Below are 19540 nucleotides of genomic sequence, written 5' to 3' on the forward strand. Positions count from 1 at the left end.
GGGTCAATCGAGCAGCCGCCCTTATGGGCCTCTGTAATCCTACCACAGCATCCAAGCTCTTAAGCCTTTCTGGAACACATAATAGACAAAAAAATAAATAAATTGACATGGAAATTATTCTTCAAAAGTGATTTCATGTGACCAAAAACATTTCAGTATTTCTAGAAAAATTTAAAAATGCAATTCGTTTGTCCCCACTTTCTTGGCCCCTTCCCTGTCCAAACGAATACGACATGGCAGGAAGAAAAACTCTTTTGATCATTTAAAATACATGTATCTTCCATAATTTCCAATCTCGAAGTGAAAATATCTTCTTTTCTGGGATTTCGCTAACACGCTTGCCTGGGAAACAAAATCAATACGTCAGAACGATGCAGCTACGACAAAAGCCAGATCATAAAAATCTTAACGGATCTGACAAATCCAGTGTACTTTTGTTATCGAAATGTGTTTAAAACAAAGCTGTTATTTTTCCACTTTTACGATGAATATGTAACCAACTAATAAATACATAACGCATGTCGAACGTATTCAAGAGTTTAGCGCACTGAATCATTAGCATTTGCTCTTCGATCCAGCACTGCAAACTGTGTGAATCCGCGTAGCGGATTCTCACAAAGGTTTGCAAACAATTTTTTTTTCATACCCCGATAAAATTAAAAAATAGTGACATCAATACTTACAATTAAATTTTATACTATATTTGATAAAATGAAGTATGTTTAAATGTAACATTATAGTGGTTTTTCAAGGGATTCTTTTTTCCGAATCAATACGCAACGTCAATGTCTCTATTTGACGTCGATAACGTCGGGGTTTCGGCGATTCGGATTTTTTTTCATTTAAGCATTGAATCACAATTTTATCGGGGTATGAAAAAAAAATTGCAAACTGTGTGAATCCGCGTAGCGGATTCTCACAAAAGTTTGCAAACATTTTTCTTTTCATACCCCGATAAAATTAAAAAATAGTGACATCAATACTTATAATTAATTTTATACTCTATTTGATAAAATGAAGTATGTTTAAATGTACTATCTCGTGGGACTCTTTTTTCGAATCAATACGCCAACGTCAATGTCTCATTGTGACGTCACGATAACGTCGGGGTTTCGCGCCATTCTCGGATTTTTTTTTCATAGTGGTATGCAAAAAAATATTGGCCAATCAGAAAGCCAGATTTGGTATGCAAAAAAAATATTGGCAATCAAAAGCCAGATTGGTATGAAAACAAAGAAAAATTAATTATTGTTTAACCAAACAAAAATAGCTATTTGACGAAGCTGTGAACTACTTGCTCTAGTTATAGTATCTACCATCCTCGATACTCCAGGGGTTCCGATCACTTACGATCTCTACACCCCTGGACTATCTCATAGTAAAACTGGAGGCAACAGAATAGAACAGGTAACTTAGTCATTTGATGTACATCAAAAGAGCCGTATAACGGTACACTGTGGTTGACTCTGTGGCTTTGATGTTAGGCGTCGCTCTCTCTGTAGTCTTCAAATGAAATATTTGCGGGCCCATGATTGGTCAAATGTTTTCCGCTGAGCTGCCTTCAATTTCACTGTGAGATAGTCCATGGGTGTAGAGATCGTAAGTGATCGGAAGCCCTGGAGTATCGAGGAATAGTATCTACATAAATAGGAAGTAACCATAACCTTTGAAGTTCTTAGAAGCATCCTAATTTGGGACGAATCTCTAAACCAAGTCCGAGTATTAGTTGTCAGTGACGGTGATGTCACAACGCGGAAATGAGTTTCTGTCAATGGTTTAGAGTGGACTGGTATTTTGAATTAGCCTGCTAAAGCAACTCCAATAAAGCCAACCTGTTTTCACCAACACTAGATATGACATCAATGTGTGTTTACTATTTCATAGAAGTATTTCACACATACTAACTGTTAACAGACGGTTAGAAATCGCTAAGGTTTTGAGATTTTACATGTCCAAGAGATCATACGTTATCACACTGACATTACAAGACAACTACTCTTTTATCTAATTTTGGTAACGATTTGTTTGTGGAAGAGGTCTAAAGGTCATATACGATAACAATTAAAGGTTAAATGGTCACACATGAAAGGCTCGGGATACATTTTAGTATCGCACCAAGGAAAAGTGTCTATGATATTGCTTGTCTACTGTGCAATGGTCTTAAAAATACACAACAGTAATTTAATAATAAAATTGTCACAATGGGCATCACATTCGTTGTTTTACCGATGATATCTAGTTCGATGCAGCAGTAGTCGCCCAAGCCCTTTGTTGTCATGGGTAACTGATAGATACTGTTGTAGCGGAAAAGAACTGACTTTTCCCTGATAAAGGTGTGGGAAACCAAATACAGGCACGACCGACCATCGATTATGTCTTGTCAAAAATTATTCCGATCAAACACGGCTTTGACACATACCTGGATGTTAGTAGGGGATGTTATTCTAGCTGTAGACGTCGAGTTTTTAACTTTATCACCATTATTTAATCAGATACATGCATTTGAATCCAATGTTGTCAATTTCTCGGCTAAAATCGAGCGACATTTTGTAAACTACCGCCGCGCATGCGCCAACCTCCGAGAACATTACTTGTGAGGCCCATTAGGGGTGATGATATTTCCATTATGTCTTGCAGGCCTACAAATATTCATGAAACGCGTGCAATGGATACATAAAAAACATGACAAAGAGGAAAAGATTTTTTTTTTATTTCACTCTTTAAAGATGCTCCACCGCCGACAGAGCATAAATGATATTAATCATTTGAACAAATAATTGGTGTTTAATCGTTGTACATATATGCCTAATTAACACAAAAAAAAATATAAAATAATTTATTTACGCCTTTAGTGCATGCGCAATCAGTACTTAATTCCATATATAGGATATAGTGTCACGGAATTTTTTCGGGATGCAATTAATTATTTTTCATATTTTTAACTTGAAGTAAAATTAGAAGCTCAAACTTTTCAATGGTGTTAATGGTGTAAAGTAAGTAACTTTTGTAACAGAAGAAAAATACTAAATCGTCTGCTCCTGTTTTTTTTATAGTGAAAAAATACCATTTGTCAGCGTGGAGCATCTTTAAGTTAAAAAAAATGTGAAAAAAATGATTACAACAAAATAAAAAAAAAAATCATAATTTGTTAAAAAAAAATTCAATTCATCATCAGCATCTGTATTTTTTGGAAAGTTTTATTTCTAATTGTTTTTATTTTTAGAATGATTAATTATTATCATTTATGTCAAACTTATTGAATTTATTTTTATTTGGAAAGTGCATGTTTTTTTTCATAACTCAACTGCAGGATTTTTCTGTAGTTTGTTTATATGTACATGTAAGCCTAACAACATTAAACATAATAAACCAAGCTAATTATAAAAGTTTAATCTTGATTTGAATTGTAGGTGATTTTCTTGGGTTGTCAAAAAATAAATTCTGATTGATTAAGATAATTGGAAATGGAAGATATTCTTGATGTTTTCTTCATCAACACATATTAACATGGTTAAGTTATTTGGAAATGCAGTATATAATTTATATAAAATGTGGCTTGTGTATCGACGGAGGAAATGTACGTGTCTGAAATTTTATTGATATTGATTATAAGTATCATAATATTAGCTGACATATTCATTTATGAATTATAAAAAAAAAATGAGAACAGAGATAATCAGGAATAGTTTCTGATGCTAGAATTTATAAGAATATTTCCACAAATTTCCATTCCTAAACGATAATGTCAAAGTAAAAATTGTATTACCCATGCGATCTACAATTTATAAATATATGCAAAAAAAAAAAAAAAAAAAAAAAAAAAAAAAAATCAATGGAAAATATGTCAAGACATATTGGAAACAGACAAAATAAGAGTCATTTAATTAAGAAAATATATCATTAACTATGAAAAAGTAAATACGACACAAATCATTTTAATAGTTTATTTATAATTTATAGGCCTATATATATTTGTTTGTTAATTTTATATGAATTATTCTTACTACCAATTTCATTTCTCAGAATGCTTAATGAAACTTAAATATTGGGTATTCATTTCAGTGATTTTACTATTTTGATTTCATTTTAAAAAATGATAGTCCAATTCCTGATCAATGAATACATCGCCAAAATACCCGAATTTTTAGACCTACTCCTTTCATTTGAATCATTTAGTGCTGACTGATAGATAAAACCGGCATTGGACAGAGTAAAAAAATCCTGATTTATTCTACTACTCCCAAACTGTAACATGGTTCCAAATGGGAAATCAACTAAATAAAAAACAATATTTGTGTTATTTTTTTAATATTGGAAGACAATTTTTGCTGGAATGGATATGTAACACAAAGACTTTTTAGGCTTCTAAACATGAAACAGCTGCTCATACTCGACCTGAACATGTCTCATGGTCATGGTCAAAACCTTTCTAGCTATCTTCCACGAGTATTACACTGAAACTCCATACCCGTGATTGCAAGGTCATTGGAAATTGTATGTCAAAAGCCTTTAATTCAGATTTCTCTCGAACTTTCCCTAATAACTGTTTGCACATTTGTTTAATTTAAAAAAAAAATGTATATTTTATTTTCTCTGATAACAGTCTACTGATCGCTAAACAACATATACAACATACATATGAAGGTATATCTATGCTTCTACGATATGTAGAATGCCGCCGAAGACACCAAACAACACACCCCACCCGGTCACATTATACTGACATATGCAACGGGCGAACCAGTTGTCCCACTCCCTGTATGCTGAGCGCTAAGCAGGAGTAGAAACTACCACTTTTATAGACTTTGGTGTGTCCCGGTCTGGGGACAGAACCCAGAGTCTTACTCACAGTGGCGAACGCTCAACTCAAGGCCAAAAGTGAGGCGGTGCCAAGGGAGGCATTAGGAAAGAATAAGTTAGTTAGGAAGAAGAGAAAAGATAAAATCCTAAGTTTAGTCGAATTTTACGATCATGCAATAGGGGCAGCAGGTACAATTCTAACGCCCTACCTGCAGGGCAGTGGTTTTTTTTAAATGATGAATTAAATAATTACGGAATTGTGTAGAATTGAAAAATATATTGAACAAGAAATTTAACGAAATAACTTCTATAGTTTGATTTAAGATAGCAAAACGCACATTGGAACTGAATATAAATGTAATATTAACGGAGAATGCAAAAATAATACCAGAGCATTAAATCGAAAATACACCGTATGTCAGATTTTGATAGAGACGAACGAGTTTTTTTCGTTTTTTTTTTTTTTTTTGTCTTATAAAAGAGGCATTTTATAATTCGAAGATACGAAAATAAGAGTTTAAACATGTACTCACCACGTTGATAACAAGGTGTCGTCTGTGCTGTAGTAGTTGAAAACAATTTTAATGCTATTCAATAGTACATTGCCTGGCATCATGGGCATTATAAAAGCGGGAAAAGACATGGAACTGCTTTCTTAGTGTGTCATTGGATACCAATAGAATCGTAAGTCCTCTGAAATTCATTAGTAATGCGTCAATGGTTATTCCCGGCCCATCTAAAACATCCGTATTTATTTTACCAGCCCGTCTATTCGTATACTCTTCACTGTACTTATTTTTATATTTCATCTTAATAGATGCATGACCTTTCTGTCGTAATTGCTTTTATGTTATATTATGTAGTTTTTACTTAGTTCACAGATATAGGTTAGTTGTAGTCTAACGCTAATTATCGTTCTTCTTCTTCCCCTTCTTCTTTTTTCCCTCTGAGCATTTAAGTATTAACTTGTAATGAATAGATCTATATAGCACGGGTATAAAAAGAACAAAAATCAAAATATATCCTTAAAAATCAATAACCGTCTATGAGCAAAGTAAACCTTATTTGTTTGTATTTTTATTTTCATGAAAGTCCATGAGAGAGTTCATGCTGAAGTTTTTTTTATAAAATAAATAATTAAGAATTTTATTATCATATAGCATATTATTCTATCCCAACCTTCAACCCATTGTTTTGTGTTTTTCTCGATAATTGTTCCACCAAATAACAAAGTTGTTGACGCCTTCTTGTAAAGTTGTGGACCGTTCGACAGACGGCGACAAGAAAGCAAAATAGATCTACATATATATGCTATTTATTAGGAGTAAACGAACAGTGCAAACGCCAAAATAGGTTGTGAAATTTGACATTTGACGGGACAACATATATATTCAAAAATATATGCATATTCGAAATTGGTAAATATCGTTAAAAATACAACCGATAGTGCAATTTGGTGTTGCTTAAAAACTCCCAAGAACAAATGGTTTGGGTATGCATCATTGTGTTTGAAATAAGTGATAGCGTATAAGTGTTTCACGAATCAACTTGATTTGCCATCATTCTACTTCAAGAATATAACTTTCGGTCATTCTGCAGCTCTTTGTATGATCTTCCGGGAATATCTTTGTAAAGAACCCAAATCGAGTTGGCCTATAGTCTTCACAGCGTCACAGTGATTATATATATATATATATGTATGTATGTATGTGAGATCAAATTTACAGAGTTATAGCCCTTTCCAGTAATAGTTATTATTGGATCATGTGAACGCGCTAACTTGAATAAAAATGAACAGAACTTAATGAAACCTTGCATGTAGACTAACACTGGAAATATCTCGGACGAGTTCGAAAATCAGCTTGATTCGACAGTAATTTAAGGAGTTATTGCCCTTTGCACTGCACCAATAATTATTATTGGACCTTGTGAATGCGATAACTTGAGTAAATATAAACCAATCTTAGGACGACGCACGACGACGGACAAAAGACTATCGCAATAGGTCACCATGACCTATGGTCAAGTGACCTAAAAACAAACACTGCTAACATGATTTACTCACGTTTTTTTATGTTTAATGGGAAATGCTTGGTATGTATGTATGGTGACATGTGATAAAATTGTATCTTAATAACTTTACGCAATTAACATATTACTTCATGTGTTTTTATTGTACATCACTGTAACAAACAACATTGCTGTCTAACCTTATTCAACTGTTAAAAACCAAAAACAAAACATGCTGTTGACAATGAGTGAAGGGCATCTATTGGCATGTTATTATTTTTACCTAGTTTTGCTTGGATGAACTGTCGTTATACATGGCTATGAGATGATGAATCAAGAATCTATAATTTCTTGTTTTAAAGTTCCAACAAGACGGACACGGCGAATTTACCTGACAAGCATATTCATTGTCTAATCATAAGAAGCGACAAATATTGGAATGTACGTTTCATATCTTTCTGAACCAAAACCACCCCACCACTCTCTACTATTTTTCTTGTTTCACGTGATCCGTGATTCCATATATAGACCACGTGACTGATGTTGATAGTTGAATAGAATTTTACTAAAACAAATTAATTCGACGATGGATTTGATGGATTTATATATCTTAACACTCAGTGGCGTAGGAAGATGAAACGTCATGGGGGGGGGGGGGGGGGGGGCAAAGGTCCTCAATATTTTGTAAACCCCCCCCCCCCCCCCCCGCCACACCTACAGGAGGAGATTAATTCAACTCCCAACCATATAATATATGCTTTATGTACATTTTTCATATATCACTAAATTTAATCCTTGTACACATTTATAGACAGTGGGGGTCGCTAAAAGGAAATTAACGAATACGCAAATTTGCCAAATTCGCGTGTGAGCGTCGAAGGCGCTTTATTAGGGGTCTGAGGGTGACCCCCGGGATGAGTTTTATGTATTTTGATGATTTTGCGATCGCCCGAAAACGGGAGAAATTTGGTGTTTGGGGGGTCCGGGGGTCTCCCCCCGGGAAAAAATTACAATTTAGAATGGCTTAGATGAGTTTTACGATGCATTTTGATGAATTTGCGAGCGCCCAAAGGCGCGATAATGTGGTGTGGGGGGTCCGGGGGTCTCCCCCGGGAAAAAAAATTACGATTTAGAATGGCTGAGATGAGTTTTACGATAAAGTTTAATGATTATAAATGTTCTTATCATGGTAATTTTTCGATTTAAAGCTACCTGCATTTAGAAATGATAATTGTGTCGTCATAACATTATGGAACCCTACTCGATCTGAATATACCGGCTTCACACCATCGGCACATTGTTGTGTAACAGAAAAAAAATGAATTAATTGTCTCGCTAAGACATATAAACAAATTGATCTTTTAAGAGACATTTTTTATTAAATAGTACATAGAATCCCTTGATGGACATTTTTAGTCTAGTTTGTGTGTATTGAATTTTTACAATTTAAGGTTTGACATTATGTGCTGGAACCTTTTAGGAAATGCGCCGCGCAGCGAAAAATTTTCTAGAATGAAGTACGAAAAATGTGCAGGAGGACCCTTTTTTCTTTCAAATAAGCATTTTTAGAAAATTTCAGTCGGCGAAAATGGGGGGGGGGGGCAAAAAGACATGTTTGCCCCCCCGTCCTGGGGAACGGGGGGGGGGGGGGGGGGCAGTTGCCCCCCCCCCAGCAGTTGCCCCCCCGCTTCCTACGCCCCTGAGGAACGATTCGATATCCTTGTCCATTTACCATCAACATTCACTATATTTCAAAGAAAGTACTACCTAGAAGAATTAGCATATTTGACAATATTAGATATGCCGTTGTTTCAAGAGATTTCATTGGCTAATACATGCTGTTCATTTTAGAAACACCGAGTTGATATTGCTATAGTGACTTGACATTGCCCAAAAATGGAGTTCCTCAGGGCGGTGGTCTAAGGCCTCAACTCTTCTTTTAATAAGCATGCATATAAACTAATAATGTTTCTGCTCTTTTAACGTAACTTCATATCTGATACAAAAAAATAAGGATTCGGTCAATATCAGCGGTGTTATACCTCAGGGTGGTGTCCTAACACCTTCACTCTTCTTTTAATAAGCATATTAACTAATTAATGTTGTTGATATTCTTTAAACTCCACTTCATATCTATTATCAAAATAAGGATACGGTCAATATGGCATTTTTCATCACGGTAAAATTAATAATTACCATAATTTCAATTTTACTGTCAAAGCTTATTTCCAATGAAAATGTATGTAAGTGCATTACTTGACCCACATTACGTGCAGTTTTTTTTGGGTACTCCGGCTTCTCCCACATTGAGACCCTTCGCAGATTCAACTTATTTACTAACATAAAATAGATAAAGCTTATATTTTCGACTGCTGTCGATCTTTCCATATAGATATAGTATTTAGAAAATACGAAAAAAGTGTCTAAAATTTGCATAAATGGGATCAAATTAATAAGAATTAAAGCCGTTGTTAGATACCATCTGTTTAAAATCAAAAATGGTGAAAGTCGGCTATGTTTTTTTCAAGTGTGAAAAGAAATAAACTTCTTATCTAAGACTCTGGCATCTGTATCTCGATTAATATTTTAGTGGATGAATACAAAATTTCAGTTGATGTAAATTTCAAATAGAGTGAGTTAATTATAATCGTTTAACCAAAACCGAATGGAAATTGAAGAAACAAAAGGATGTTGACGATATAATAACAATAATTATAATCATTAACAATCTTTAAAATTGTGTCTTAATTACTATTTCTCATTTCTCTTTCTTATTAATCACTTGTGTTATATAAATTCTCGTCCATCCACAGGACAAATTTTCGGTTGTTATTCAAAATATATCATTGAATTGTGACGCGGAGAAATTATGAGAAGAAACAATAAAAATATGAGCCCGAGATTAAATTAAGAAACCTAATGCAGGAATCAATAAGACTTTTCGATTTTCCAACTTTGCTTGTTTTGAAATATTACGTAGTTCAACAAGAAGTCTACAAAGGTTTTCCCCAAAGACTGTACTCAATTTTATACTTTCGTCTCCAACTTTTATATCCCCAATATTTTATCGTGTTAGTGTGACTACAGTCAAGTGTTTTGTATACGTTTTATGTCGAATAGTAAATATTCATCCATGCCGAAAGTAGTCCGCGCCGGCAAAGCAACGCCACAATGTTGAAACTAACTACAATATTCGATTCATACCGCTAACACAACAGAGACGCCACGCTGTATATCGACTGCTAAAAAATCGTGTTGGGCATATGTGATCACCGTGGCTTTACCGTCGTATCCGGCTCTCTGAAAATAGATTTAATGATAAATTGGCTTTGTTATTGTTTACTACAATATGTCGTCTATAAATATGTAAATTTGAAGAATTTTATTTAATAAAACTTTAAATTCAAGCCCGAGCTTTCCTATGTTTCCCTATTGAGTTTCGATGCACGTGTTGATAAGTACAGCCTCGTTAAACTGGAGCATGTTTACTTGAAGTTATCTGCCCATACTCCGTTGCACTCGCTAATACGACCTTCCGAACTCAAACCAACTTCAGCATAGCCTGCGCTTGGTTTCTATGTTGTATAAACCGGTACGCGGGGTGGTGTTTTATAACGGGAACAGCCAGAAAATACTTTAAAGCAATTTATTTTTACGATTTCGAGTGTATAAAACTTATTTCTTTAAATTTTTCGATTAAGAAAGTATTTTTCTATGTATTAAGCTTTATGAAATGACTCAAAAGTCTAAAGTCATATGCAAAGTTGCGAGCCATATTATTGAAGGGAAAAAACGAAAGAGATACATTTGCGTGCTCAATAATATCGGGTCTGTCGCCGTATTGACGTCAGTACGAAAGCCCCTATGGCAAATTATGGCTGTTCCGTCTACCTCCCACCGATAACCATAATTTCTTTTTATTTCCCCGAGATAAGGGACTATTTTCTGCAGGAATTGACTGAAAATATCGAAAAATGAAGGTTTAACTGAAAAATATGGAGAAATATCTGAAAATAAAATGAAATATCAAGCCAAACATGCCCCTGTTTTACAACATAGTGCGGGAGGTGTATTGATCAGCTAATTGAAACAGCAGTATTGAAAAGAATGCCTGGGACGCATTACTGCCAGAAAATTGTGTTTATCCGCTGAGTGGACAATTTACGAAAAAGAATTCCCGAATTTGTTTGAAGGAATACCGCTTGATGATAACGTGTGTTTCAACTCGGGAAACGTGTTATGTTAGGTACACGGGTTATTAGTGTTAAAGTAAGTTGCTCGGATTGGCAATAAGTATATATAATACAAATGCGGAGGAATCGCTTTGATCTTCCGATATTCCCGCTTATTGAAGTGTACCGCATAATAGCACTATGTATGATAAGACCATGCTGCCATCCGACTAAGTTTTACTGTATGTATATTCACCCCAAGTGCACGACACATGAGGAGTGACAGTTTTGGACAGAACTGTGTATGTCTGGAGCAAGAGGAATATGCTTGAATGTCGATTTTTCTTCGTCCTTGTCGTCCATTTGGGTGGGTAAACAGCATTATGCTGGATCAACTCAACTGCGTGAATAACAAAGACGGGGACATAGAGCGGTCGGGCCATTCCCGACTGTCACCAACTTTTCGGTAAGTGTTTATAATGGAACATGTCAGTCCTGTTGAAAGCCAGGAAAGATATATGTTGAACAAAAAGCTAAGATCACCAAATCAACTTGGTGAAAACAACACAATGGACTCGTTTCAAGATGGAGGCCAGCAAAACATGAACACTGAACAAAATGATTTCATGAATCCAATGGACGGGCCACACATGAATGCAGACATGAACAGTTACCCCCCATCATCTAGAGAACCAATGATGGGGGTTGACAGTTACAACAGAATGAATCAAAACATGCATCCTAGTCAAATGTCGGGGTATAATGCATACAACCGAGAGAACTTCAACTCTGGCGACCAACAACATGGCGGTATGCAGATGACAGGAAGTGGCGATTTTGCAAATCAAAATTCGCCTTTCCCAGGTCAGTATTCCCAATCTAATGCCCGGCCAGGTTTCCAAGGTAATGTCAAACCTGGCATGGGTTCCATACGCCCGGGAATGGCTCCACCTGGAGGGGGTATGATGCCCGGTTATCCCCAGTCACAAAGGAATATGTTGTCGGGGCAGAACATTTCACAACAAGGTGGCCCTACCCCAACATTAAATCAACTTTTACAGAACCCAAATGCACCCCCATCCAGGATGCCATCCAACAGTTATGACTTTCCACAGAAAGGGGGTATGGACATGGGAAACCCTAACATGCCATACGGAATGCAGCACGGTTGGGGAGGGAACCAACGACCCATTGGAAACTATCCTCAAGGTCCAATGTCCATGCCAGGAACGCCTTATAGAAATCAGGTAGTGTATTGCCATTTCTTGTCTACTTTCAGTTTGTCTCCCCCTTCTCATCTGACTGACTTGACAGCTCCATTGTCCGTGGTTTATAATCCCCGCCATTGATATAAATATAATCTTATCAGGTGATTGCACAATGGCACTACAGCTGACTAGTGCAGTGTTGATGTCTTGGGGTCACCACAGTAAAACCAATACACATTGGGATTGTTTACATCCTGACATTCATGTTGCTGGCTCCACATACCAGCAATCAATGTTTAAATTTGGAGGCAAAATCCAGCCTTTGAAGATATGGACCAATGTGCTAATGCTACACTCTGATTGGCTGATGGCCCCTTGTCAAACAATCAATTAATCACAGCGTAGTGATGATCTATTTCATATGTCAAGTGATTCAGATAGAAGGGAAGTCAAATAATAATAGAGTAATAAATAAAGAAATGGGGGTTTCCCCCTAATTTATTTTCTCTCTGGATATGAGATATGCAAAGAACAGAGTTATATTCTTATTGTGTATTCTTGAAGTGCAACATAATAATAGATTCTCAATTTATATATTATTTACAAACTTGATTATAATGTTTTAATGTATTTTAATAATTTCACATATTTATTGCATAACTTGTATCTCTTTAGCAGTGAACTTTGTTGGTTTCATGCAAATATGTATTGATAGTAATTAGTTCTGTCATTCAATCAACTTCATTACTTGCAGCGTAAATAAAACTTTTTCAACACTGAAATATTTTAGAAACTTCAGAATTAGTTTCTTGTGTTGAGCGTGTCACTGAAAAATTTGTGATGGAGGTGTCAAGGGGTATACAAGAATTATTTTTACTTTGAAGTTTTCCTGGTATGATTTTTTCTTCATTTTTGATTGTGGATTCTTGCCAGTCTTAACAGGAAAGACACTTTTAATTATTAATTCATATTACATATGAGTTATGGTAAGTTAAATAAACATATCTTTGAAAACAAAGAAGAAATCATGGTAAACTGATGTCATTTTCATAGACTCTTTATGATTTTGTGTCCTGATCACCTGATGAGATGAAAAATGGACAAATTAATTGCAATGACTTGCAATAAAAAATTGGCATCTTTTGCATATTAACTGTAAATCGGACATCTTGCAGAAGTTGTCTTGAACTAACAGTTACTATATACATTCATAAGTAAATGACAAGTAAATTAACTAATGTATTTGTGCCAGACACCAAGTTGTGACAATAATTCAAAGTATTTTCACACATGCTTCATTTAAAAATGACAGGAATAAAATCTTGTTAAGTAACAATAATAAATTATGAAAATAAGGTGCCGAATGTTGTTTGTTTTCATTAATTTACTTCCTGAATTGGTGATTCCTTGTATGCCCTATCATATGATGATACCATATCGCTTTTTCTGTCGATTTGTTCAGATTTCCTACAAACTACACCAACTTTCTTAACATTTGCTAACAAGACTAAGTTGATTAATTTTGCTAGAGTTTATTTGAAGGACTTATGGTCTCTTTAATAAGGTCATCTGACCCAAATGGTCAGGATGACATGTAGTCATCATGCTTTCTTGTCATCAGTTGGGTGCTGTAAGTAAGCTTTTCGCATTTCAAAGTGAGACAATTAGAATTGAGCTGAAACTTGCCTGATATGATCCCGACATCCAAAATCCAATATGGCTGCTAGAGCTGCCACTTTGATAACATGATCTTTTTCTCAAGTTCAATTACTGCAATTTAGCTGAAACTTGCCCAAAATCAACCTGACATGGTTCTTACCAGATGTTTTTATTTTGGGGCCGTTCAGAAATCCAAGATGGCCACCATGAGTGTTATTTAATTGTTTCCAAGGTAGTCACTTGGGTAACTGTCTTTTAATGACACCATAGTCCCTGATTTCAAAAAACTTTGGTTTATGAAATGACAGCAAAGTTTGAACTGTAACATTTTTGGAAATTAAGTCAAAGGAAATCTGAACACTTTTGGGATGTATTGGATTCAGTCATTACCTTTGGAAGCAGGGGGAAGGTGGGATGTTGTCTTAATATAACGAACAACTTCTAGGGATAAAGATGAATCCAATTGTTGATCTTGATCATTGCAAATTCCTTCCAATATTCTAGAATCCAATCAATGTGTTATTCTTTATTCCTTAAAGCTGAAGTTTTGCATCCATTCTTAACCAAAACGACTGGCTGCAGTCAAAATTTAAGCTCAGCAATGACATTTAGGGGAGAATTAAATTGTCTCTACCAGCATATATCTAACCTCTTTAGATTGCAGCACAAGTTGGGTCAATGGATTTTCATGGGTCCAAGTCTGGATTTCAGACAATGTGTCGGCATAGCTTCTAGGTCAGAATGGTCAAGGTCAAGGTCACATTGTCTGCAAGGGTCAGTTATTTGATAGTTGAGAACTTCTTTATGAAAGACTGATGAACCAAATATACTAAATTGATTTTACACACAACAGAACTTTTCCAAGATAATGTTAAATCCCCTGGCCATAATGGACCCATTCATTCCCAAAAGATTTTGTTTTAGTCAAAACTTCAGATTAATACTGTGAAAAGTCCCATTATACCTTGCTTTTAATTAATGTCAGTTTAAAACAGAGAAGTAATTTATTTGAAGTATCCAATGGCATAGATATATCAGTTTTAAGAGAGAAGCTTCTGATAGATACTCTTTAGTCTTTACTAAATGTGCTAAGACAACACTACAACTCCTTACTGAATTACAGAATTTGTAATATTGTTGAAAAAAAATTTGTGAATAGACATTAAATTTTAAGTCATGATTGACTATGTAACAAAAATACACTAATTAAATGATATAAAATAAATTATGATAATGATTCTGTGATTTTATTTTCCATATATAGAATTACAGGTAGATTGTCCTTATGATAAAAGAAGTAGTTCCGTGCATTGTCCATGTGAGCGGGATTAATGTACTACTTGACACCACATGGAAAGTTGTTTACACACACCCACTCAGGGCCATAGTCATTATGCTGATTAGCCATGTGCTTTTTGACAATCCGTCATTGGCTGTTCAAGAATGTAAACAGCCTGCAGATCTATCTTCTGGTGGACTCTGAGTAATTGTGAATGGGATAATGGGAAGTTACACACACTTCGCACACATGGGGGCTCTTTTATGATTGGTATATATGAATGAATGACTAGGTCACAACCTGTATGTGTTTTCCTGCCAACTTTATCTGCAGCTATTCATGATACTCTATATACACATTCCAGAGCGGATTTTCTATTAAACCCCTCAATGAAGAGTTAAAAGATTTATATGGTAATATTGATTGTGTTCATGCAGCCTTTGATACTTAGGATGTTTTTTTCTTGATTAATTGTATAATAAAAATTAGTGGCACTAGGTAATCTTCATTTTCTGTTTAAGAAAAAAATCTGATTATTTTATCAATGGATATTTGGTATATATCATTACTAATTTGCATTGTCATCATGTTCAGAAGTCTAAGAGACTCAAATTATTGGTATCTTAGACTTTTGAAGATGGTGACAAATTAAAAATAAATAGTCTATGACGCATCTATAACTATATTAATTAGTGCACTTTCATTTGTGAATGGACATCTATTTAGTATTGAAATAAATTATAGGATTAATTGTTATTCAACATTTTTAACCTTGGTCATATAATAATATTGTTTCTGATTAGTGATTTAGCTTGAGATACTTCACTGTATGGTGAGAGTGATTGAAAAATTGGATATGAAAAGGGGATTTAAGAATTACAAACACTTTAAAATCCCATCTTTAAACCGTAATATACACTTGTTTTCACTTTTCAATAGTTATCTGTCCATTTTGCTGATTATAATCTTATTGTGAGTAAAACAGGAAACATATCATTGTCTTGTTGAAAGTCATTCAGTGTATATACTAGTGTTGTGTTATTGTATGGATGTGTATATAGAGTGTTTAACTTGTCGAAATGTCAAATATTCAATATGCGTAGTTAATTGAAAAATACTTTGATGAAATGCCTTGTCAAATGTATCGAGTGCCAGTTTGAAAGACCTGTATGTTAAGTGATAAATATCCCTGACATAGTAACATGATAAACCACATGCATGCTAGGATCTTATTTGGAATACTTAACCGGGGTAAACCATACTAACCCCAATATTGCAACCAATCAAAGAGTATGTTCAAAACATGTGCATAAAACCAACAAATATCAAGCTGCAAGTTTTGGTGACTTTAAAATATGACGGTTTTGAATTATGTACGACTTGCCACTAAATCTTGCTATTATTCAGCTTTGAAGTGAGTTTTGAATTATATTTTGACTTACCGATAAATTATCATTTATTCCTTCAGAATATGGGAGAGATGAACCAACCAAGACCGGGGTATACGTCACCAGGAAACTATCCACCACAGAGTCAATACGGCCAACAATTCTCACCAAATTCACGCTATGGTATGATGAGTGGAAATTCCAGTCGGCCCAACCAGATGGGAAGTCAGGGTTTTTCAAATCAGGTAAATTCATATATCGGTAATGCACCTAAGTGATATTCTATTTTGATCTTCAAAGTAGATTTATATATATATTTTTGATAATAATTCTTTAATAGATTAATCCACAATTTATGATCTGTATTAATTCTGAGTAATTTGTCAGTTCTGTTGTTGCTTTTACTTTTAAACAATTTCACTATTAATTGCTTTGCTTCTTTATTTTCCTGTAAACAGTGATGTAATTTTAAGCTAATGTCGTTGCAATGTTTTCATGGGAATGGTATTGAAACAATTCATCAAAGTGGTCAGTCAGTTTTGAGGTGTATTCTGTTAAATGTCATTAACTCAAACTTGTGTAATTTTAATACAGTATTCTGATTACTACCAACTATCATTTATGATCTGTATTAATGTTATTGATGGTAATGTCGGTCACAACAGGTCATAGTTTAGACGAGTTGTAGGTGGAAAAGATCCATAGAAGATGAAATAAGACAATTACATAGTTTGTTTGATTTTATCTCAACCTTTATGTATATAAAAGCTGCTACTAACCTCACTTGCTTTAATGCAGTATATCAAGACAAATAATATTTTGTGTTTATGTAAAATAGCTTGTAAATTAAGCAAAAAAAATAGAGGGTGGGGTTGAAAACTGGACGCTAGATTCCAGAGTAGTTCCTACATAGGCCTTCACTTTTGTTGCATGTAGGGTGTTCCTTACGGTCACCAGCAACAGTCTAACCCGGTGTCTTCTGGATACTGTGGCTCACCCTCTCAACCCTCCTCTTCTTGCTCCTCCTTGCCTCATCCTCACCCTCCATCTCAGCAGCTACCCCCACAGATGTCGGGCCAGCCCCCAGGGCCCACACCACCTCCACCTGGAGCGCGACCGTCACCATCGCCATCTGAATCATCTGTACATTCTTTGCCACAACAATCATCGCCATCACCATCTCAGTCTTCATCCACACGTCAACAACAGCAACAACCTCCAAACACAACATCACCGTCACCAAAGCAGCAACAACAGTCGACCCAACCCAGCAGTCAAAATCAGCAGTCGAGTCCAGTAGTAAGTATCCTACTCCCCTCGTCCAGTAGGGTAGTCCCATCTGTACATCATATTAGCCATTTTTTTTTTACCATAAGTCTTATCCATGCCTCTTGTATTGGTTGTATAGCCCACCCTAATACCACCCTGGGGGTGTCAGGATTTGTCCTTATTCAATATTTTAACCCCTTTACTTCCTAGAGACTTGGTGCTGCTTGTCTTATCACCATACTACCCATTAAAAAGCCCATTAAAGCAATTGCGTATCAAGAATATATCGTGTCATTGACAGCAAAACCCATTTGAATTCCTAGTGTATCAAGACCTTAATATAGCTTATTTATCGTAAAAATGTAGTTTCCATTTCAGGCTAATGTAAATTGTATTTTGATTCATGGGGGTCAAGTATTCCTTATAAAAAACACCAAGCTATATGTAGTAGTTCTGAGTCTGACAATTGGAGTACCCCAGCAAATAAGGGTCATTGACACTTCCATCCCATATCAATCTGTATCCATATTTATTGTTTCTGTTAATTCTCTCTTAATGTATTATTACAAAAGCACTAATATCCTGCTTGTTAACATTGCACACTAATTGTTTATCTATAACTGATTAAATTAATCATTTGGGTTGTATCCTTTACTACATGAGTTGTGTGAAATAACAATGTGATCTTCAGAAGGACATTCCTAAGTTTTCACCAAGTATAAAATGCAGGGTAATGACCTAAGTTTTCACCAAGTATAAAATGCAGGGTAATGACCTAAGTTTTCACCAAGTATAAAATGCAGGGTAATGACCTAAGTTTTCACCAAGTATAAAATGCAGGGTAATGAAAGGAAGGAGATGTCTTCAAACAGTGCTATGGTCACATAGATCATCTTTTATATCTTTTGAATGTTGAGAACAATGTAATGGCTGCTGATGATGGTATATATAAATACTAAGATAGATAATTTGCATTGCATTTGTAGGGAAGCAATTCCAATTGGAGTGGCTCAAACAAGAAAGCCAATGAAGAAGGAGATGGAACCACGGTAAGTTTCAGTTATAATTCTCTCTATGCTTTTCGTTTGTCGTAATGAAAAAATCATTTTGTACTTTATGTTCATTTTACACTTTCATGACGATGATCAATCTAATGATTCTGCTGTTGAAGTATAGATTCACCCAAAACCTATATATAGATCATGACCATTCCTAAGGATATCATTATATAAAAAAAGTACTTTTGCAACCCAAATGGTTGAATAAGATTTTTGTTGCAGAAACACTGATATACTAAGCACAACCGGTTACAAAACCATTTTAACACTCTGTCAAGTTCACTTTCTTTGGCTTGTGATGTTTTTAGTTTGTAAAAAAAATCACTACATTGTATTGAAATAAACACATGTTATGGCAGTTAAAATCAATATTTATATCTATGATATTGTACATGGCACTGATCTATGCAGTATGGACAGTCTATGCACAGACATAGTTGGAAAACAGGCATATGCATATATAGAAACTAATAAAGTTTAGAAATTGCTTTGGCTTGCTTTTATTTCACTTATAACATAACACTATTCTATGTTGAACTAGAATGATGATTTATTTATCCACAGAAATTTGTTATATCATTGAGCTTTACATGTGTTGATTATGAAATCGCCATTAATATTTATAAAAAAAACGTCTGTAAAAAAACTTGTCATTTTGAATTGAGTGATAATGCATGTTTGCTTCTATCTTTGTATT

At 34.9% G+C, this 19540-nt stretch overlaps 1 protein-coding gene across 8 annotated transcripts in view; it reads left to right on the plus strand.

Moving 5' to 3' along the window:
* Positions 1-10946: 10946 nt before the first annotated feature.
* Positions 10947-19540, plus strand: part of LOC138325784 (trithorax group protein osa-like) — a 46325-nt gene continuing 37731 nt past the window's right edge. For 5 of the 8 annotated variants that reach the window (XM_069271687.1, XM_069271710.1, XM_069271696.1 and 2 more), the window contains exons 1-4: positions 10947-12229; positions 16597-16761; positions 17453-17815; positions 18772-18834. In XM_069271687.1, the coding sequence (XP_069127788.1) occupies positions 11462-12229; positions 16597-16761; positions 17453-17815; positions 18772-18834 (1359 nt within the window). In that variant the 5' untranslated portion in view covers positions 10947-11461. The remainder of the gene's footprint in view (positions 12230-16596; positions 16762-17452; positions 17816-18771; positions 18835-19540) is intronic. The other 3 variants (XM_069271719.1, XM_069271728.1, XM_069271744.1) reach the window with 3 other exon arrangements.

Source organism: Argopecten irradians, chromosome 1 (genome assembly GCF_041381155.1).
Source record: "Argopecten irradians isolate NY chromosome 1, Ai_NY, whole genome shotgun sequence".
Taxonomy (NCBI): Eukaryota; Metazoa; Mollusca; class Bivalvia; order Pectinida; family Pectinidae; genus Argopecten; species Argopecten irradians.